Genomic DNA, 23,463 nt, shown 5'->3' on the forward strand with positions numbered 1-23,463 from the left:
GAGTAAACATATATATATATATATATATATATATATTTATTAAAATTAAAATATATTTTTTCTAATTTTGGGGATTTCTTTTTAGATTTTTCAAAATATGACCTGTTTAATCCGACTCTAGCCAGTTCTATAGCACCGGTTTTAACCAATTCTTGACTGGTACTGAGATCTACCGATTTTTCTGCAAGTTGATCGATCACTTAACCGATTTCCTATCTAACCGATCAAACCCAACGTTCGTGCCTAGTTTTCAAAACCATGTCTCTCCCACTTGAATTTTGGTTTGCCTCATAATAGATGCAATTTCTTCTTATTTGGATAGTTTGAATTGTCATAGATGAATGAACACTCTCAATTCACAGCCTTCTATTTTTGTCATGAAAAGTTACATGATTAAAATTTTGGCATGCAACCTCCATGTCAACATCAATACTTTTTTTTCCTGAACAGAGCTTGGCCTACCACAAGACCTTGAACATCATCTCAAATGAAAAACAAAATTCCAGTTTTATCCCTAAGAGAAAGAACATTTTGTTTTCCAGTTTTAGCTTTAATAAAAAAATGCAGAGAAGGTTTAAATGTTTAATTTCCCTTAAGCAAAGTCTTGAGTTGAGACTTGTGGATAGAGAAAACTTTCGCTGAGAAAATTAACTCCACCATAATGTAGATATTTTTGACTCGAATAGAATTGTCTCTCATGAAGGATACATGTAAGAAAAAAAAAAACCATGACAATTCTAGCTGGTGGCAATAAGTTGCAAGGTTTGGGAATGATAAGGTCTAGCTCCACCGTCTTAAAATCAGAGGCAGAGAAAGAAAACCATCAAATCCTTACGGGCATTATGGTAAAGGTTATATATGCAAAAGGCAGGTATAGAGACAAACACTTCTTCTAACTCTCATAATGTAAATTGTAATGATAGTGTGTCAAACTGAAATTGGGGTAAGATTTACTGCTTTCCATCTCCGTGTCTGAAGATTCAAAGATGACATTTTTATCATCCCGTATGATTCTTAGATAAAATGTTTTTGTGAACCTCCAATCGACACATTCCTCTGTTCCTATTTATTTGTTCAGGAAGAGAAGGTTCACACAAATTAAGGAAAGCAATTAATTGTGTTGATTTTCATAAAAGTATTATTTGTTTTTCTATATCACCCTTTAGAATGTATTTTATCTTTCTTCATTTATTGTATTTGTAACGGTATTTCTTAGAAAAACATCAATTAATGTTGTCTTGAAACTCTAAGTGGATAGATATATAGGAACAAAAAAATTTCTTCAAAATGGACAGTTAATAAGGAACGGAGGGAGTATATGATAACAGCGGTTTGCTAACGTGTATGCCAATTGGATATTGCCATTAGTAAACGGTATCTTTACATATAATTACTCTTTTTATTCAGAAGAAAACATACAATTACTACTCTATACCTTATTTACTGTCGGCCAGAGGGCCCATAGGAATCTCCACCATCACTCAAGCAAGGAATCTATCTGGTAAGTAATCTACACTTGCCAGTTGTCATAGTTGCCACTTGCCATAGTAGCCACTTGCCACATGCATTTAAATTGTATTTTTCTTAATTTATTATACACGTTTTTAAAGGTTGAAAAATTGTTCAAATATCCCTTTTAATTTTACTTAATATAATATTTATTTCCTTATAATTATTAGCATTTTGTAATGCTAAGCTCCATAACTTAGATCCTGAAATGCTAGACATCACAGATACTAACAAAAACTCACCAACCACTTATTAAAGTTTCTAATTTTAACTGTATTATAATGTAAATTATTATTAATCTGTTGCTACATGTTTAATTTAATATGCCACATGTTATGCTTTATTTCAATCCATGCATTACTTTGAGAATACATAAAATTTCATGATGCTGCTGACAATTGGCTAATAGGCTAAAAAAGAGACCGTGGCTGATATGGAAACAATATCCCTTACTAAATATACACAAAAGGTAAGAAATAAGTTGAAAATGGAAGACCATGGATGTTGTCCAAGGGAGCCAAACGGAAAGTTGTCCTCTGATCCTGGAATTAAAACTAAAAAAGATAATACAATCAATACAAGTTCTGAAAGAAAAATCAATAAATTAATAATCAATGTCTAAATGAACTTTGATGTTACAGAAATTACAAATTGTATTAACATCAGAGTGGTCATGAATTACAATGTGAATTATACAAAACCCCCATTGTTCAGCTTCATCAGTAAGGTTTACCCGGTTTGTTGTCCCTCTTATGTTGAACCTTTAATTTCTTACCTCCTAGTTGATATCCATTCATCATACTAATGGCGGATTGAGCAGCTTCTGGTGAATCATAGCTAACAAACCCTGCAAACAGAGCTCATTAAACACAAGCACCACACAAAACCCATCAAATTCAACAACAAATGGAGTCATAGGCTTACCAAAACATTTACTAACACCGGTTGCTTTATCAACAAAAACTTTAGCGCTTATAACTCTACCAAATGGTTGAAAAGCATTGGCAAGATCTTGATCTCCGAATTCTTGAGGTATGTGATAAATAAATAGATTGGCACCAGGTGGACCTAAGTAACAAAATTAAGTAATAAGCAGAATATCACCTAGTAACCTTTCTTGTTGTAAGGAAAGAGCGGTGATAAAAATAGAAATATACATCAGCGAATGAATCCATTTATACCCAAGCACGTATAAGACATAGATAACAAACCTTCAACTTGACCCCCGGAATTTTTACTTGGTCCTGAAGGTGTACCAGAGTTGCTATTTCCACCAGCAGGTGAAACAGAACCAGGAGGACTACTCATAGGCCTTGGACTAATCATTCCTGCATGATACGCCATTGGATGTTGTAGACCTGGCACAGCAGGATAAGAGCTAACATAACTTGCCGGGGGCACATGATAATTTCTAGGGTTCATACTAGGACCAAGATCGGGCCGCAATGCATTCCCGTGATTCATGTGAGGCATCATATTATGGAAACCAGGTTGATTTTGCATTGGTGGCATCCGGTATGGCATGAGCCCATAACTGCCAGGAGCCTATGAAGAGAAAAAGATGATCACAGACAAATCCCATCAAGAACAGCATTAATACATAGATGTAATGATTTCTTATGGGATGGCATGATTATGTCAAAGAACAATTGCATGATTATGCCAAAGAACAATTGCATGAATAAAGAAAAAATTGCTACATTACAGTATCACGGTGTATTATAATAGAGCTAACCTGATAACCATATCCGTTATAAGGAGGAACATAACCCATAGGCATGGCTCCGAACAATGAGGGGTGCTGAGAATCAGCATGAGGTACATTAGAAGCTTGGGACTGCGCTTTCTGAGCTCTTCGAGCTTGTCTTTCCTTTTCAGTATCAGCCCATTTTACAACTAAAGGAACACTAGATCCCTACGGAAGAAAAACAAATATCAGATCACAATTGCCGTTAGTGTAGAGAACAAGACTGACTAAACAAAAAAAAATGACTAAGTAATTCAAACGCAGTACAAGAAAGAAGTATCAAACGTCATTCTTTGTCAGTAATATCACTTGAAGAATAGTTGCCAACAGAAAATGTAATTTTTTAGTATATCCTAATCCATTTGGTTGTGAATGGATAATTTGCTAGTGCAACCCCACTGTGGCACCATTTTGCAAGTTCGTGAGCTTTAATTCATGAATCTACATATTTCATATATAATATAACTACATATGATTAAATTAAATGTTTACATTCCTCACGGATTTGGATCCTCTCCATCCAACTTCTCTCCATCCCCTCTCCATCCAAAATCTGAGCCATCGATTTTAAATTTTAAAGGTGAGGATTAATTCATGTTTTCTCTCTCTTCTTAAATTGATCCAAGCCTTTAAATACAATTCATTTTTTCTCTCTCTTCTTAAATTGATCCAAGCCTTTAAATTTCAAAATCAATGGCTCAGATTTGGATGGAGAGAGGATGGAGGGAACATGGATGGAGAGGATCCAAACCCATTCCTCACCAACAGGATTTTGTGGCTGAATGCCGCTTGAAGGTCCAAAATACTGCAAACACCATTTACAACTAAAATTGTAATTAAGTTTAAAAACATGCACTTTCCATTCTATCACATTTAAGCCAAAAACCATGTCCTATATAAAATAGTCCATGCGATGTATGAATGATTAATCCTGGCCTGCCATCTTAGTCATGGTTTCGGTCATAAAGCCCTGTCTTTGCACACATTGCAACAGCAAAACTACAGATAGTACCACTGAACTGCTAAACATTAACAATCAGATAACAATAAGATCCATCACGTACATTAAATCTAACTGTCTCCTTCACTACATCAATAAAATACAGAAATAGATGAAAATTTTGAACACGTTCATTATATTACACTACTAGCTCCACTTCTACCACAATAAAAGTAGGACTAAAAAATTTAGTGATGGTTTCAGTGAACACTTACCTCCATTTTATGCTTTCCATTGATTGCCTCCAAAGCAGCAAGAGCCTGATCTTTGGTTTCATACTTCAAAAATGCACAACCTACCAGAAAATAGTAGAAATGTGAATAAAACCTTGTGGTTAAGAAACAATATTGCCCTAGAAGAATAAAGGATGAATTAAGCTGTAAAGTGAGCACCTTTACTTGTTTGCTGAGAACCTCTTAAAATCTGTAAATCTTTTATAGTTCCATAATTGGAGAAAAGTGCGGATACTTCAACTTCAGAAACATTTTTTGGAAGCATGCCAATGAAGAGCTTGTGTTCTGATTCAAACATAAGTGAATAACAAAGGAATTTCAGCAAAAGTGAACTTAAGAAGTTGATCTACCGAACAATTTTTTTAATTAAATAATAAAAATATCACACCTAATCTTTCCAACTCGCCATCTGCATACTTCACTTGCAACGGACTAGATGCCTGAGTCAGATGAAAACACAGGATGCTTCCCAATCAGAATGAAAATAAACGTATCACACAGGGTTATTGAAGCAAGATTAACATCCATTAGATCATTACTTCATTGCTCCATGGAAAGTTTTGGGTAATTAAGAAACCAACTTTTTTCAATCATATTAACATATTTAGTTCATAACCATCTGGAATAGTCAAACAAACACAACTCATCATGCAGTAAGAAGCCCAAATTTGAATATTAGTGACCTCCTTATAGTGAAGCATGACCTAGAAGGGTATATGTATGTTAATATGAATTTGGATTTAGCTCCTAAAGTGAGCAACTACACTTGAGAAGATAAAATGCTAAAGTAAAACTGTCTGTCAGAAAATCAACTGTTGAGATTTAAGTAACTTCATTTGTCATGGATGCAAATATGTTGTATCACAAGTTCAACTGATGATTTTTCAATTAATGGTTATCCTTACACTTTATTTTCTAAAGTGATAAAGTGAGCCCCCGCACTTTATAGGAGCCAAATCATATAATTCTTATGTCAGAAAATCCCAAAAAGTTAATAGAAAAGAAACATCTTCTGAAAGAAGAATAATCCACTGTCAAAATGATTTCTATTGGACTACACAATAAGAAACATAAATTCCATAACTTTTAAGAGGGGGAGAGGGGTTTTAATTCTTATCACATTTGATTAAGAGGACGGGAAGGGTGGGAAAGGGTGGGGAAACAACCTCTTTCTTGTTTGGTTCAAGTTTTTAAAACAAATTTACTTCCATTGCCCTTGATTTTAAAATATAATTTTGAGTTTCCAAACACGAGGAAGGGCATTTTTGTCATCCAATGATTTTCCCTAAAAATCCTCCACTTTTGTAGGGGAGACAAAAAAAATGAGTTATGAGGGGTTTTTGCCTCCCTCCATTCTCCTTCCCTCCTAAAATCTGAACAAAACTCAGTATAAAAAAAATCCCTCTTTTCCCCTCCCCTCTCCTCCATTCCCCTCCAACCAAAGCACCAAACAATATGTAATGCTGCTGCATCAATACATTATAATAACCTTCTGCAGGAATTGGTTTTCATTTCTGCATCTGCACCTGCTAGTGCTCAGCTGCCTATGCATGTGAGGCTCAGACTAACTAAAATGTAACTAAGATAGTAATGACTCATTCATTGGCATCAAAATCAGAAACTTGACCCAGGGGCTTCCATTGACCAATATGAAAACTTGAAAAGAAAACACACCAAATTAATACCAATCATGAAAGCCGAAAGAGTGAATTGAAGCGGTTACCCAAAAATAGTAGGTACCGCTACATAAATTGCTAAAATTAGACAAACGCCATTGCCAAATTAAGACACACTCACTCACTCACTACTAAAAAGCAGTACTCGTCAGCATCAATCAATGACTATTAAAGTAGCAACAGCAGCAGCCATTAATACCCAACAGAATCACAACATTGCACAAAAATAGGGATGAGAAGATGACGAATGACGAATGACTCACCCCGGGTAGCGTTTTCTTGTTGTGACACGCATTGACTGCCTTATCAGCTTCATCTCTGGAAGGACAAATCACGAAGCAACAACCTGCAAGTGGAGCGGGAAATTAGGGTTGAATTGAAGAAGAAGAAGAAGAAGAAGAAGAAGAGATTTGAGATTTGAAGAGAGAGCGGAGAATGCGAGAGGAGAAATGAAATTGACCTCGAGAAGCGCGTGTGGCTTTATCCTTGATGATGTTGACTTCATCGACCAAGGCGAACTCCTTGAACATTGTGAGCAGTTCATCTTCCGTCATGTGCTTCGGCACTTGCCCTACGAACAGTTTCACACTCTCCTCTTCCTCGCCACCGCCACCGCCGGTGCTAGATTTACTACTCTCTTCCTTCGCATCCGCCATCAATGTCTCTTCTTCTCTCTTCTTCTTCTCTGAGGGTGAGTGAGTGTTTCTCGCTCCGAGTTTCTCTCTCTCTCTCTCTCTAAGTTTCTCTCTCTTCTGTGTGTGAGATTTGGTTGGTTTCGAATTTTGAGGGTCGTCGCAGGCAAATTGAGATGCCAAACTTTTTTGGATCTTCAATTCATTGCAAATGCAAATTGCTTCTATTTATTTTATTATTATTATTATATACAATTTCAATTAATTATTATAAGCTTTCACTCTAGACAGTTTTCTATACTTTTTTACCAATATGCCACTGCTTACAGCTGTTAGTGGAGTCTAGTGGAGTGGTTCCTTCCTTTTGTGTCTTTGGTTATGGATGCACTTCCTAATATGCCAACTAGCTATTCATTTTTTTTCTCCTTATTCTCATTATTATTTATCATTATTAGTTTAGTACTACTATTGCTTTGGTATTATTATTGTTTTTTTATGTTTTGAAAGTATTGCTTTTGCTTTACAAATAGGTGGGTGACCCCTGTGCACCATTTTTATAGTGGTGTAATTTTACACCACTTTTTTTAACTTGGTATAATAGGTTAACACATCTTTTTTTTAAAGAAATTTAATATATAAAATTTTTTTAATGATATATTTTTCAAGAAAATAAATAATGTGTTGACCTACTATAACCGGTCAAAGTAAGTGGTGTAAAATTACACCGCTCTAAAAGTTGTGCATCTTAGAGAGAACCTTACAAATAATTGATGTTCTTTTATATTAGAATACAAATAATGTAAAGTAATTGTTATAGATTTTTTTGTAATTTTGGAAGTTATTGGACTTAAAAAGTAGTAAAAGAATTTATTTTTTGTGTATTAAGAAATTTGGTTAAAATATATTGAATATAAGTATTGTGATAAAGCGAAATGGTAGCTGATTATAGTCAGCATGTGCAACTTGAGGATGATTTTATTTTTGTTGACTTGTCATTTGTAATCTACTTTCTAGTTTGACTGAAACATTCTTTAAATCATGTAGTATAATAGTAAATGTAGTTTGATTGTTACATTTTAAATGCTTTTCAAAACATGTTGTATTATTTAAGTGTTTTTTAAATTTAATTTATATGCATTGATGATGTAAAGAGTTTACACATGTACTACTATTTAATAATATCTCACTTTACATTCTTTATATAGTTTATTAAGTTTTTCAATTATATAATAACACATGTATAATTTTTAAAATTTCAACAATAATTTTTATTGTATATTATGGAAAAAATGGAACACTTGATGAAAAAATGTAAGAAATCTAAGTTTTATCCGGAAAAAAGTAAAAAATACAATTCATGAAGAAACAATAGGGTAACACACTATGATGGTCTCAACGAACGTATGAGATGGGATGTTAATTGAAATAAAAGAAAAGGGGAAAAAAAGAAGAGAAAGGGCATTGACGTAAATGAGAAGAAAAAGGGTAGTATGGTAGTAAGCGAGAAAAACGAGGTACAGAGATAAGTAAGCCAGACTGTCCCGCCAAGACAGCGCAAATGGATGTTGCCAGCCATTTTTCACTCTACTCTACCTATGTCTTCACTTCAGTGTTATCAGACTCGGACCGGTGATCGACTCGGTCGAGGCACTGGGTCAATGAGTCAATGGTTCAACCACTGGGTCATTGGTTTGATTGCTTGACTCGGTTTATATTAAAAAATTATAATAATTTAAAATATAACCTTAGTATATCATATATATAAAATAATATGCATTCTTCTAAACAAGAAGTAAGGTGGTGTAGTGGAAATTTGGATTAGCTTTCCTCCTTTAGGTCCTGTATTCAAGTCCTAGCCATGACAATTTTTTTAAATAACTCTCAATTGAATATCATTTGACCAAATAATTAACATTAAATGTAAATTAATTACAGTTTGACCATTAAAAACAGTTTCGACAAAAAAAAAAATCAGAAAAAAAAAAAAAAAAAGACTGACCGGTCCAAAAAAAAACCGGCCGAGTCGCCGGTTTATTACCTGAACCGGCCGGTCCAAATCGGTTCATACCGGTTCAATTACATGCCCGATCCATTTAATGGCTCGGACCGGTCAAGGGTCCGGTTCCCGGTTCAACCGGTCGAACCGGCCGGTCCGGTCCGAGTTTTATAACTATGCTTCACTTATACACCAAATAATTGTTACTCACTTTAAGACAATAGTCAATAATAAGTAAATCAATTTTTTTTAACTTATTTCGGTCAACAGTTACGAGACTAATCTCGTCAAGCATTGAAGATCACATTAAGTATGTAAATTTATTCTAATAAATTATTCTCTATTTACCAACTGTGCAGTATGTGCTAGATATTTTGGTAAAATAAAATTCATTTTTAAGTGTAGCTTATATACAAACATACATTAGGTTAAAAAAAAACATACATTTCAAATAGCATAAAAAAAAACATACATTTCAAATGCTAGTTACTAAATACTAATGTCCTATGTCGTCCAAAACGAATCAGACAAGACAACAACGGCATTCAAATTTCATTCATTCCTATCTACTAACCTCATCCGTAATCATAGCACCAATCCACGCCACCCTTTTTATATTTTCTTCCTATTAACTTTTCTTTCTACAATTTTAGGACATCTTTGATTAGTTCAGTTTACCTGATTAAGGTAGATGATATTGGTATAATTTTAAGAAAATCTAATAGTGTGTCCGGAAAATCTGTTTGAATGTGAAAGCATGGTAACTACTTGTTTGGATGTAAGAGCTTCTGTCTTTGTATTTTTCTTCTTAATTATGAAACTTTCTTAAAAGAACATATTATATCATTTATTACAACTATCACTTGCTTATTTTTCCCATTTCTCTCTTCCTAATATGTATGTATCTACACCTAAAATGAGTGTGTATCACTATCAAACATTTTTTCTATGTTTTTCAGACATTAGAATCTACAGTGCACATGTCATGTTGAATGAATAGGAACGTCAGAGAAACAAACAGCCGAGCCCACTCAATGGATCTTTCGTTTAAATTTGAAATGTCAATTCGTCACAGATTTGAACAAAAGAAGAACATTCTTTTAAGGCTTAATTGCAACTTTGGTCCTCGACGTTTACCAATGTCACGATTTTGGTCCCCTACCTAATTTAATTACGTGAATGGTCCCTGACGTTGTAGGTCGTGTGTAACGTTAGTCCTACCGTTTATTTCTTAATGGAGGAGGCTTACGTGGATGTCCAGTTGGAGAGAGAAAAGAGGTATGAGGAGAGAGGGAAGCACGTGAGTATCACGTGACCCTTATCTGAACCCATTATACCCAAACCTCTGACCTCCCTGGAACGAAGAAGGTAACGCGATTTAGATCCTAGGGTTTCAGATTTGGGTATAATGGGTTCATATAAGGTTCATGTGAGTTCACGTGATACTCATGTGCTTCCCTCTCTCCTCATATCTCATTTTTCTCTCAAACTAGACGTCCACGTAAGCCTCCTCCATTAAGAAATAAATGGTAGGACTAACGTTGCACACGGCCTACAACGTCGGGGACCATCCATGTAATTAAATTAGGTGGGGGACCAAAATCGTGGCTTTGGTAAACGTCGGGGACCAAAGTTGTAATTAAGCCTTTTTTTAATTTCCCGTTTGATATCTCTTCCAATATATTGATAATATGCTCTAAATCTAAGTGGAAAACCAGAATAATTCGCACTAAACTAAAGTTATATACACACTTGGCAGTTTCTTGTCACTTTATTATTTGATTTCACTTTCAAGTGAATAAAAGGGTGTCAAATTGTCATGTAAAGGGCGTTTCCCTTTTTGGTGATGACATAATATTCATATTGGATATTTGTCAAGTGTTTCCTCTAACCACATGATAACCACTCGACCACTTATATATATAAAAATGACAGCAATCTGCAAAAGAAGAAAAAGGGCATGAAATATGCAATTCCCTTTCAACTTTGAAGCAAAAGGTTCTATCCATTGCAAATTGACATCGAAGACGAATACAATTGTGCCGTCAATGGAGGGCCCCTTGATATTATATATTGTGGATGCGATGATCGATGAGACTGCTACATATATGTGTTTGGAAATAATCTCATGGAGAGTGATGGCTGTCATAGTATATATTACCGGTGATTATGTATACACATACAAATATATTGTGGCCATTTTCAACATCTACAACTTTTTGTGGCGGATAAGTGCATGTTTGGTTTTCAGTTAGGAAATCTGTTTAAAGTATTGAAATTCAAGATCACGATTTCCAATGCATATTTAGCCAACAGAATACACTTGTTGTCGCTTTCAATAGATTAAATAGTTAACTCATTCGATCTTTTTTACCATTGTTCAGCTTAGATATGATTTAACAATAAATAAATAAAAATTATGAACAATAAGAGATTTTCTAACACTTTACAAAATACCACTACATTACCCACACTACAATTAATATAATTTGGTTTTTTATTATTCTATTACCTCTCTTTATCTCAATAATATATATATATATATATATTATATATTATAAGTACCGATTTATTTCTCCATGGCCTTAAGGCAATTGAGGTCTTAGGCAATTGAGGCAATTGCCTAAAGGCCTACACGGCTCTGCTTCCACGTTCACAAAACCTTCAAAGTAGCTCATGGAGCCAATTAAAGTCTATCGGTTTCCTCCGCAAAGTTAGTTTCTTATCTCCATTCTTCTTGCAATAGTTTTAGGGATTATATTTACAAAATTTAACTCTTAGGGTTTTAATTTGTTGGTATTAATTATGTTTTTTAGAGTGGTCGTGAGCACACTGCTTAAGACACTTCTTTCTTGTGAGTGAGTACGAAAGAATTCCTTCTTCGCATCACTCCTTCTTTGGATTATAGTAAACAACTATAAAAAAATTAGTGCATGGTTCTTCAAGGGCCCTAACCGATAGGAACCAAGGATGAGTCTCTACATCTATCTGGCAATTAAAAATTAAGAAGGCTTCAGAAAGACAATGAGGAGCTAGCCTAGTTTGACTTGGACGTCATGTCATTATATAAAGGCTAACTAAGCAAGGTCTATTTAGTTTTGGAAGTCCCTCAACTTGATTCTAACACGTCGATACATTCAATGATAAAAATTACTTATTTTAAATCTGATGGAACCTAAACGTACCATCATGTTAGATGAATGAGTGTGTTTGGTTTCAAATTTAGAGAGGTCAAACGTGGATCTAGAAATCCAAAAGCAACTATTTATTGTTTCTGAAAACATTGGTCGGCCAAACGTGAATCTTAAATGAGTTTTTCAAACATGTCCTGAGTAAAAATGCAATCAGTCCTTTTGAAAGATTTAATAGATTTTTGAAAAAAATACCATTAGGAAGATTTTTAAGAATAATTCATAGAGAAACATTTTCTATAAATATTGTTATTATTATCTTCTTCTTCTCAACTCTTTACAGGGTTTTAACTTTCTTGTTCCAGGAACGATACCGTACCAAGTTCTGGTCTAGGGTTTTTGTCTTTGCAGGAATCACCAATCAATCAACTCTCGAAGAAGAAGAAGCAAATATCAAAATTACACATTCGAACAGCGATGCCTAGGTACTTTGTTACTGGAATTTCAGCTTAATCGAATCCACGTTACTCTTTATTCCTTGATTCATTCTCTTGCTCCTATTTGCAGGTACTATTGTGACTACTGCGATACCTACTTGACCCATGATTCTGTAAGTTTCTCACTTCATCTGTAACAGCAATGAATAACATGTTTTTTTCCCTGCTTGCAAATTGCGATGGGGTTGTGTTGTTAATTGTGATTTTTTAACTCAACTTGTGAGTTGATGGTACCTGATGCATTTAGGATTAAATTTACTTTGTATGTTGTAGCCATCTGTGAGGAAGCAGCATAATGCAGGTTACAAACACAAGGTACCATGAAAAAATTTCCTTGCTTCTTAAAATAAGTGCATCACATTGTATATGTTTATGATGTTTATGTCTCTGTTTATGATTAGTACAGGCAAATGTGAGATTGTACTACCAGCAATTTGAAGAACAACAAACTCAAAGTATAATTGATCAGAGGATCAAAGAACATCTCGGGCAAGCTGCGGCTTTTCAGCAGGTTGGTGTTGCTTATAATCCCATGATGGCTCAAAGGCCTCCTTATCCTATCCTGCCACCACCAAGATTGCCCATCTCCGGAAATGCACCAATCCCGGGAGGTCAACAACTAATCCCAGGGATGAGACCCCTTTTGCCTAGACCAGTTCTTGTTGCACCAGATGAATATCATCTTTTCACCTCTTTCATTCAAGCAACTTTCTCCTGCATTTTACTCACAGTTATTTGCGGTTCTTCTATTCTGTTTACGTTGACTATGATTATGGACATGTTAATGGTTCACTGCAAATTACTTGTTTGGCTTCCATTACTGTAATTGCCTTTCGTGGAAATTTCAATTTTCATTGTTCAACTGTGCTGCCCGATTGTTTGGCTTCTCATTTTAAAAAAATCGATTATTTTATTAAATAGAAATATACGAAATTTTATGCCTATATTTATCTTTTTACTTGGTCAGAATGTTTTGAACTTGCAACTTTATATTTTGTGCCAAAAGCTCTGGAAAATTGGGTGGGTCATGTTCAAGCATTATCAACTAGTTGCTTATTCTAGCCTTATGTTATGTAACTTGTTTTTAATTGGAGTTCACAGGATATTATCCTGCGCCGGGCATGCCACAAGCGGTACCTCCACCTGGCGCTCCCTTGGTACCAGGTCAAGCACCTAACCTACCCAGGCCCCCTACACTAGCTCCCCCACCAATAGGTCCTGGAAATACTGCAACACCAGCTTCAAATGGTGCTCCGTCTACGGCTTCCTCAGCGACGTATCAAGCCAATCCATCTGCGCCACCGACAGGAGGTTATGGAGGTTATGATAGTTACAATTCCAATGCTCAAGCACCTGAAGGCAATCACTGACGTGGTCAAATCAAGTATGCTATGTTGCATGGAATTACCTGATGCCATACTTGTTCAATAAAAGTTTCACCTCCATACTATTTTCTATTGGTAACAGGGGGGTAAAGCTTAGTATTTGCAGAGAATCTTACACTAGCTGGATTACTCATTCATACTGCTTAATTTTATCTGCCATGAGAGTCATATGAATAGAGATTTTTATGCTCTACCTGTTAGCAGTCAGCCAAATGAGGATCCTCACTTGCCATCTTAAATTTGGAGCTTATAACATTGAGATTTGTGGTCTATAGTTTGTCAAGCACCATGGCTGTGGGAAAAATTGTACGGATACTATTCCTGGATGAAGGAATTCATTAAGTGCTAATTGCTTGGAATTTTCTGACATATATGTCGACAATTTTGTTCTGCAATTATTTTCATCACTTTATCATAATTATAAACTTAATAGTCACCACTGCTAGTTTGGTCAAGGATTAATATCAAGAGCCATTAACTCAGACTTTTGTACATAGTAACTTTGTTGATATTTGCTACTAGCAGTACTTAAATTTGTTTTCCAAATGTTTGAGGATGTCGTGGCGCATTTGTCCTACGATGAATGCTGTTTTTTTCTTCACAAAATAAGATTAATAAATGGTTGATGCCAAAGAATGGTTGATTTTTACAGCAAAGGTTCGGCACTGATACTGCTAGCAATCCACCTTGGCAGAGAATTTGTAAATAGTTAAATACCTGTTAAGCTAAAATTACGAGTACTACGATTCTCGACATCATGGTGCAAAGGTGCGTTCTCGACAGAAAGGGTTATGGCGAAACCGGCAACTCAGCACATGGTGTCCCTCAAAGTCAAGTTAGTGAGAGCTATATCTCGACAAACTCAGCAGATAAAGGAATCTCGATCATCTTAACGGAAGAGGCAGTTACCGAGTAACGAGCATCTACAAGCACGGCAAGCACGTGCATATACCCACGATGCCACGAATAGCAACGGTTACCCACGACTCAGGACCACCCACGTGGCAATAGAGTCACGTGCGCGAAGACCACCGGCTAAACGTGGGGTGAGGTGCCAAAATTCAAAACCCACGAAGCCATCATGCATTCAAGAAAAACCGCCAAGAACGTGGGGAGAAAGAAAACTATAAATAGAGGAAGCAGCAGCAGAAGAGGAGGTTCCCAACTCAAACTCTGAAAATTCACCAAAAAGCTCCAAATGTCCGCATCAATGAGACTCAAGGAGCAAAACATGATGATGAAGGAGTATGTTGCAGAACCAACACTTTAGTTTTCTTGTATTTAAGCTTGTTAATTCCCAGTTCCTTTATGCATTTTCCTGTCGAGATCCTCATCTCTTGTAGCTTTTGTGTTATTTTGATGTATGTGATTTCTTTGTAATTGACCCGTGCTTAATGAAATTCAGTTCTGTTTAAACCAACTCGTTGTTGTCGAAAAAGCACTTACACACACACAACACTTTGGCAAAGCGTTTTCTCAAAAGGACCCTGAATCTAAACTTCATTTAGTCGAACTAAGAGGATATTTGTTTACCAAAAATCCACGTAAACAAATTGGCACACCTGGTGGGATCGTTTTTGTGAAAACTAAGTTTTACAGAAGCGTTTTGTGTGTTTAGTTTATTGCATGCTATTTGGTATTTGCTACTTGCCTTGATTGTGATTTATATGCACCTGAGAAGTGGTAAGACTATAAGTATGGCAAGCAATCAAGGAAGAACTTCCCCCCAAGGGTCTAACGTGGGCAATCAAGGTAGCCCCGGGGGGAGTAGTGGTAATAACAATGAAGAAGTGTCTACTGGGATGGGACCTGGCATCACTATGCCAACCCAGAATGTGACAGTCTCTGCAATGGCAGAAATGTCTGTATCTACATCAGTGCAGGCACAAATTGTTCCAACTATTATGAGAGGAGATATGCCTTATGGTATGCCCATGTCTATAATGCAAGGCATACAGGGCACATATTCGACATTCCCCGAGAATGTCCCTCCTTTTAGCATACCCCCCTTTGGGGCAAATGGAACAATGTTGAACTTAGGGAGTCAAGTTAGCCCTCCTGGCACTATCCCTGGGTCTAGTTCACAGATTTATTTGTCCACAGGTATGAACACTGGTTCACTTCAAGCCATTAGGCAGCAAGTCGACGATAGTAACCATGAAATGGTTAACATGTTGTCTCGTCAGATAGGTGAGATAATTAACCCCGTGCTCCAAAATAATAATGCCAATAATCAGCATTTGGCACGTCAGATGGATCGTTTGGCGACAGCCCTGGGGGCACCAGTCGAAATCCAACCAGCACCAGGGGTTAACCAGATTCCAGTGCCTAACCATGTACCCGCTCCTGTGCGCTATCAAGCGCCACAACACCAAAACATGGGGGCAAACCCTTTGTTTGGGGGAAACGAGGCAATGCAGCCACCGTTGCAAAATGTGTATATGGTGAACAGGGAAGAACATGCTGATAGTGTGTTAGAAAGAATTCGACACCAGAATGCTGGGGGGCAACAAAATGTTGCTGCCGTAGTGGAACAATTGTTGAATCAACATGGCTTCAACGTGGGTTTTGCGAATAGACCCCATTTTGTGTCAGCCTTTACAGAGGAAGTTCTCGAATCCGAGCTTCCTCGAGGCTGGAAGGTCCCCAAATTCACTAAGTTCTCCGGGGATTCAGGAGAGTCCACTGTAGAACACATAGCCAGGTACCAAATCGAAGCAGGGGACTTGGCCATCAACGAAAATTTAAAAATGAAGTACTTCCCGAGTTCTTTAACTAAGAATACATTTACCTGGTTCACCACCCTCGCTCCTAGGTCAGTCCATACATGGGCCCAGTTGGAAAGAATTTTCTATGAACAGTTCTTTAGGGGAGAGTGCAAAGTGAGTTTGAAAGATTTAGCTAGTGTCAAAAGAAAGCCAGCGGAATCTATTGATGATTATCTAAACAGGTTTAGGATGCTTAAATCTCGATGTTTCTCTCACGTCCCTGAACACGAGTTGGTGGTCTTAGCCGCTGGTGGTTTAGAGTATTCTATTAGAAAGAAAATCGATACTCAGTACATTCGAGATATGTCTCTGCTCGCAGATAGAGTGAGGCACATCGAATTGCTAAATGCCGAAAAGTCTGAAGAAAAGGCCAAAACTACTAAGTGGCCAAAGAAGGAAAAAGTAGCGTACATAGACGCTGATCCAGTGTGTCAAAGTCCATGTGTCTATCGAGAAATCCCTACGGATGTTGACACAAATGATGTCAATCTGGCTGAACTCCAGCCAGGTGATCCTTATGTTTGTAAAGCGTTAAAACCACGTGAAAACAAACTTGGGGAGGAAAACCCCAAGAACACGATTCCTGCTGTGAAAACTTATACTTTTGATGTGACCAAATGTGATGCAATTTATGATATACTTGTGTCTGATGGTTTGCTTGTGGTCCCTAAAGACCAAAAACTTCCTTCTCCTGAACAAAGGAAAGGGAAGAAATATTGCAAATATCACAACTTTTTTGGCCATTTGACCTCACAGTGTGTTCGTTTCAGGGACCTTGTGCAAGGGGCATTGGACTCAGGAAGACTCAAGTATGATGAAAAAGCCAAAAGTCAAATGAAGATCGACTCTGATCCACTGCAGATAGCTGAGGCCAACTATGTAGAGCCTTTCTACATTGACATGGTCGACATTTCCGAAAAGCTAGGTCTGGGCTTGACGCTTGGAGAGGCAAGAGAAGAAAACATAGCTGTCGAAGAGCCAGAGGTCGAGAAAGAGGTGAGCTTGGAAGAGGTTTACCCCAAGGCTGGAGAAACGCTTGTCGAGTTTCTATCCCGGAGCAAAGATGGCGAGAAAGAAGTCATGCTGTGCCCTCGATGCAGCGCTGTTTTCGACAAATCCGCAGCCAAGGCCTACCAAGATTCAGAAATGAAAAGGCATTATCAGAAGAAAGCTCCTGTATCCAGGAGACTGAAGTACCCCCACGAGGAGTGGGTTGAGAGAGATCAAGAACTCGATGGCCATAAAGGCCAAAAGTTAAGAAGTAAGGACAAGACTTATGTCCCTGATGCTGGGTTACCAAAAAATCAATGGTTTAAGCCAGCACCTCCAAGGCCAAAACCATACCCCAAGTGGCAGAAAATCGACTTAGGCCAGGGGTCTTCTTACATCAACAATTCCCGTGTGTCGCGGAACTATTCCTATGGCTCTGGGAACTATTATGCTCCTGAACAAATGACCAGAACTCAGTTCCGACGCTTCCTGAGGAAAAGGAAAGCGGAAAGGGAAAGGGGTGGCAAGTTCCGTTCATTATGGGCCATAAAGCCAGAAGACAACCCGCACAATGAACCTAGTGTGGCGTCAATCATTAATCAACTTGACCACGCCATCAAACAAGGAGTAACCGTGCCACCAAATCCAGCTAAGGAAAAAGGGAAGGATGTTGTCGAGGATGAGGATGAAGACATGCTCGAGGATTTCGATGACAGTGAGGGGGAAGATCTTAACATCATCTGCATAGTGTCTATCTTACCCGCTGAATTCGACAGAATCTCGGAGGTCACCGAGAATGAAGAAGACTACTACGACGAGGAAGAGCCAGATGACAACCCCTTGTGCTACTACGTGATGCAAAAAGGATCCGTCGAAGACGAAAGAGCTATTTTCCAGAGGCCAACGGAGCAGATGAAAAGCCACGTGAAGCCGTTATTCGTTTGGGCCAAAGTCGACGAAAAAGGAGTCAATAAAGTTCTTGTCGACGGAGGGGCCACAATCAATTTAATGCCTAAGTTTATGCTCAAGAAGTTGGGTAAAACTGAAGCAGACCTAATCCCTCACGACATGGTCCTTTCCGATTACGAAGGGAAGACAGGTTCTTCTTTAGGAGCAATTATGTTGAACATAACCATAGGAACGGTGGCCCGTTCCACATTGTTCATCGTGGTGCCCTCAAAAGCCAACTACAACCTGCTATTGGGGAGAGGATGGATCCACGGCGTGGGGGCAGTGCCCTCAACCCTGCACCAACGTATCTCCATTTGGAAATCAGATGGGGTCGTCGAGAACGTGCAAGCAGATCAGAGCTACTACTTAGCGGAGACAGGTTACGTCGGCAAAAAGAATTTCAAGAAAAGTTTAGCCACAATTGCTCCTCTAGACACAGTGGCCTCTCAATATTTCAACCCGTACTCGGAGTACTCGGTGACGTTGGATCCCATAAGGGGATTAAACCTTAATGAAGCATACAAACCTGATGTCATGAGTGGATGGCACAGCGATGAAGAAAAGGATGCCACAACTGAGTGGCAAAATGAGGTTAAAGATGATTAATTCGAGCCTAGCTCGAATTTCGGCTTACGCAGCCGAAAACAGAATAAGGACGGCCTTAGAGGCCGCAAGAATAGCCAAAGAAATGGCTACTGACGAAGCCAATGCCTCAATTCTGCCTGTCGAAATGACATCTCAGGAGGAGGCAACAACAAATAAGGGTAACACGTGCATAGAAGAAAACGAGCAGAGTGTCGATGAATGCGAATTCGATGACCTTCGTAATTCGAGGCTAGATTGCATCTACGATGACGGTCCATTAGGTTTCGAGAAGCCAGTGGTCGACGTTTCCAAGAAAATGGAAGCACAAGACCCTTTGGAAGAAGTGGACTTGGGTGATGGTTTAGAAAAGAGGCCAACATACATCAGTGCGCTTATCGACCCGGAATTAAAGGATAAGATGGTGAAACTACTCAAGGAATTCAAAGACTGTTTCGCTTGGGATTACGATGAAATGCCTGGCCTTAGTCGAGAATTAGTGGAATTGAAGTTTCCCATCAAAGAAGACAAGAAACCAGTCAAGCAATTACCCAGGAGGTTCCATCCAGATGTGTTGGTGAAAATCAAGGAAGAAATCGAGAGACTCCTCAAGTGCAAATTTATCAGAACAGCTCGATACGTGGATTGGTTGGCTAACGTGGTCCCAGTGATCAAGAAAAACGGAAAGATGAGGGTTTGCATTAACTTTCGAGATCTTAATGCTGCCACTCCAAAAGACGAGTATCACATGCCCGTTGCCGAGATGATGGTGGATTCAGCTGCCGGCCACGAATACCTAAGCCTGTTAGATGGTTATTCAGGCTACAACCAAATCTTCATAGCAGAAGAAGATGTGTCGAAGACAGCTTTTCGATGCCCTGGTGCCTTGGGGACATATGAGTGGGTGGTCATGCCATTTGGACTGAAAAACGCTGGCGCGACCTACCAAAGGGTAATGAACACCATTTTCCATGACTTTATTGAAATTTTTATGCAGGTGTATATCGATGATATTGTGGTGAAATCCCCATCGAGGGATGACCATTTAGCCCATTTAAGGAAATCCTTTGAGAGGATGAGGAAATATGGCTTGAAGATGAATCCCCTTAAATGTGCCTTTGGTGTTATTGCAGGTGATTTTTTGGGTTTTGTGGTGCATAAAAAGGGCATCGAGATCAACAAAAACAAAGCTAAAGCCATTCTCGACACAAGTCCACCAACCAGCGAGAAACAACTGCAATCATTATTGGGAAAGATTAACTTCCTAAGGAGATTCATTGCCAACCTCAGCGAGAAGACTAAATCATTTTCCCCACTTCTTCGACTTAAAAAAGAAGATGCGTTCCGCTGGGAAGCAGAGCACCAAAAAGCGTTCAATGAACTCAAAGTGTACTTGTCCAGCCCACCTGTAATGGCACCACCTATAAGAGGAAAGCCAATGAAGCTGTATATCTCTGCCACGGATGGAACCATTGGAAGCATGTTGGCTCAAGAAGATGAAGATAGCAAGGAAAGAGCCATATTTTACTTAAGTAGGGTGTTGAATGATGCAGAAACTCGATACACCATGATCGAGAAATTGTGCTTATGCTTATACTTCTCTTGTGTAAAGCTGAAATATTATATAAAGCCAATCGATGTAATGATTTTTTCTCATTATGATATAATAAAGCACATGTTATCTAAACCTATCTTGCATAGTCGAATTGGTAAATGGGCTCTAGCCCTAACCGAATATTCACTCACTTACGCCCCACTAAAGGCAGTGAAGGGATAGGCAATTGCTGATTTCCTAGTAGATCATGCTTTGCCTAAAGAAATTGTAACTTATGTGGGCATCCAACCTTGGAAGCTATTTTTCGACGGTTCCAGCCATAAAAATGGCACCGGAATCGGGATGTTCATAGTATCCCCAGGGGGCATCCCCACGAAATTCAAGTTTAGGATTAAGAAAAATTGCTCGAACAATGAGGCCGAGTATGAGGCATTGATATCAGGCCTCGAAATCCTGATAGCCTTTGGGGCAAAGAATGTTGTCGTAAAAGGAGACTCTGAGTTGGTAATAAAGCAACTTACTAAGGAATATAAATGCGTCAGTGAAAATCTAGCTAGGTACTACACGAAAGCTAATAATTTGTTGGCCAAATTCGACGAAGCTAGGCTAGGCCATGTTTCCAAGGTAGACAATCAAGAGGCCAATGAATTGGCACAAATCGCGTCAGGATATATGGTCGATAAATGCAGGCTAAAAGAGCTTATCGAGGTCAAAGAAAAACTAAACCCCTCTGACCTCAACATCCTGGTCATTGACAATATGGCACCTAATGATTGGAGAAAGCCAATTGTCGATTACTTGCAAAATCCTGTGGGTACTACAGACAGAAAGACAAAGTACAGGGCAATGAGCTATGTCATCATTGGAAACGAGTTATTCAAGAAAAACGTCGACGGAACACTACTGAAGTGTTTAAGCGAAGACGACGCGCTCATAGCAATCTCGGCTGTTCACGATGGGTTATGTGGTGCCCACCAGGCAGGAATCAAGATGAAATGGATCCTATTTCGACAAGGGATGTATTGGCCTATTATCATGAAAGATTGCATGGAGTATGCCAAGGGGTGCCAAGATTGCCAGAGACACGCAGGGATACAACACGTGCCAGCAAGTGAATTACACTCGATCATTAAACCATGGTCATTCAAGGGATGAGCTTTAGACCTAATTGGCGAAATTAACCCATGTTCTTCTAGGCAACACAAGTACATAATAGTGGCTATAGATTACTTTACCAAGTGGGTAGAGGCAATTCCTCTACAAAATGTTACCCAGGACACGGTGATCGATTTCGTTCAGAATCACATAGTGTATCGTTTCGGGTTACCTGAGTCACTTACTACAGACCAAGGCACCGTATTTATAAGCCAAAAAGTGGCATCATTCGCGGAATCTTGGGGTATAAAACTCCTAACCTCGACTCCTTACTATGCCCAAGCGAACGGCCAAGTAGAAGCGGCCAATAAAGCATTAATCTCTTTGATTAAAAAACATGTCGGTCGAAAACCTAAAAACTGGCATCAAACGTTAGGCCAAGTGCTTTGGGCTTACAGGAATTCACCTAAGGAAGCTACCGGAGCAACGCCATTTCGACTAGCATACGGCCAAGAAGCGGTATTGCCAGCAGAAGTATATTTACAGTCATGCAGAATTCAAAGGCAAGAGGAAATTCCAAGTGAAGATTATTGGAATATGATGCTTGATGAATTAGTCGATCTCGACGAAGAAAGACTATTGGTGTTGGATACCTTAACCAGGCAAAAGGACCGCGTTGCTAAAGCTTATAATAAAAAGGTTAGAGTCAAATCTTTTATGCCCGGTGATTACGTATGGAAGGTTGTCTTACCAATCGATAAAAGGGATAAACGATACGGAAAGTGGGCTCCAAACTGGGAAGGCCCTTTCACAGTCGAGAAAGTACTTCTAAACAACGCCTATTCGATTAAAGAATTAGGAGGTCGAAATCGACAAATGACGATAAATGGCAAATATTTAAAAACGTATAAGCCAACGGTGCATGAAATAAACATCGAATAAGGAAGTAAAAGAGAATAAATTGCCAAACTCGAATGTTTTATTAATTAGAATGGAGCATTACAACTATGGCAAAGAAACTTTAAAAGGGAGGATTGGCCCTATAACTATCGTATCTGACCCTAAGAGGCTCCATGCGTCTTAAGACATCTTCTTGTTGGGATTCCAGTCGCGATTTCTCCTGTCGAATATCCAGCTCTTCACGGGCGGTGGTAGAAAGCTTGTCCACTAAGGCTTTCAGAGCTCCCACACTCCCCTCAGGGTCCGCTTGGTTCAGAGCAGCCTTCAACGCTTCAAATTCCTCCATCTTCTCATCAATTTGGTGTTCAGCAAAGAACACTCGAGCAGTAAGCTCTCGGTGTTCTTCATATAGGGGTACAGCTTCACGCAGAAGGCTAAAAGAGAAGTAAGCTCTTCAGCCAAAGAAAGAGAAGAGTGCAACTCCCAAAATAGGTCCTGATCAAAGGCCAAGCCCCGGATTTGGTTAAGAACACGACGGCTAGCCATGGCTAAAGGGGTTTGTAAGAGCAGGGAAGGAATTCTGGAAAAGAAACAAGGGAGAGTCTGAAGAAGTTACTGAAGAGAAGTAACCAAAAACGCTCTATTTATAGTATAACAACAAAGAAGTGCATTAATTAGTGGCAATCAGTTGCCAACTCTTCATCTTATGGTTACAGGCCATGTAAATTACCACTAACATCGTAAATAGCTTTGGCCTTTAATGAACAAAGACTTACATTGAATCAAGAAAACGTGGTATAAGATTGCAATAAATTG

General features: G+C 38.4%; 2 protein-coding genes across 2 annotated transcripts; one reads left to right on the top strand and one right to left on the bottom strand.

Annotated features, from left to right (window-relative positions):
- Positions 1–1,920: 1,920 nt before the first annotated feature.
- On the bottom strand, positions 1,921–6,995 carry LOC130730879 (RNA-binding protein BRN1). The gene is made up of 9 exons (XM_057583015.1): positions 6,626–6,995; positions 6,429–6,511; positions 4,878–4,929; positions 4,649–4,774; positions 4,472–4,551; positions 3,245–3,424; positions 2,721–3,054; positions 2,434–2,577; positions 1,921–2,356 (listed from the first exon to the last, which is right to left on the bottom strand). Exons 1-9 carry the CDS (start codon positions 6,819–6,821, stop codon positions 2,229–2,231), a joined length of 1,323 nt encoding a protein of 440 aa, XP_057438998.1. The 5' UTR covers positions 6,822–6,995; the 3' UTR covers positions 1,921–2,228.
- Positions 6,996–11,960: 4,965 nt separating this feature from the next.
- Positions 11,961–14,173, top strand: LOC130730880 (U1 small nuclear ribonucleoprotein C). The gene is made up of 5 exons (XM_057583017.1): positions 11,961–12,409; positions 12,492–12,534; positions 12,695–12,736; positions 12,828–13,032; positions 13,523–14,173. Exons 1-5 carry the CDS (start codon positions 12,402–12,404, stop codon positions 13,789–13,791), a joined length of 567 nt encoding a protein of 188 aa, XP_057439000.1. The 5' UTR covers positions 11,961–12,401; the 3' UTR covers positions 13,792–14,173.
- The last annotated feature ends 9,290 nt before the right edge of the window (positions 14,174–23,463 follow it).

Source organism: Lotus japonicus, chromosome 1 (genome assembly GCF_012489685.1).
Source record: "Lotus japonicus ecotype B-129 chromosome 1, LjGifu_v1.2".
Lineage (NCBI taxonomy): Eukaryota > Viridiplantae > Streptophyta > Magnoliopsida > Fabales > Fabaceae > Lotus > Lotus japonicus.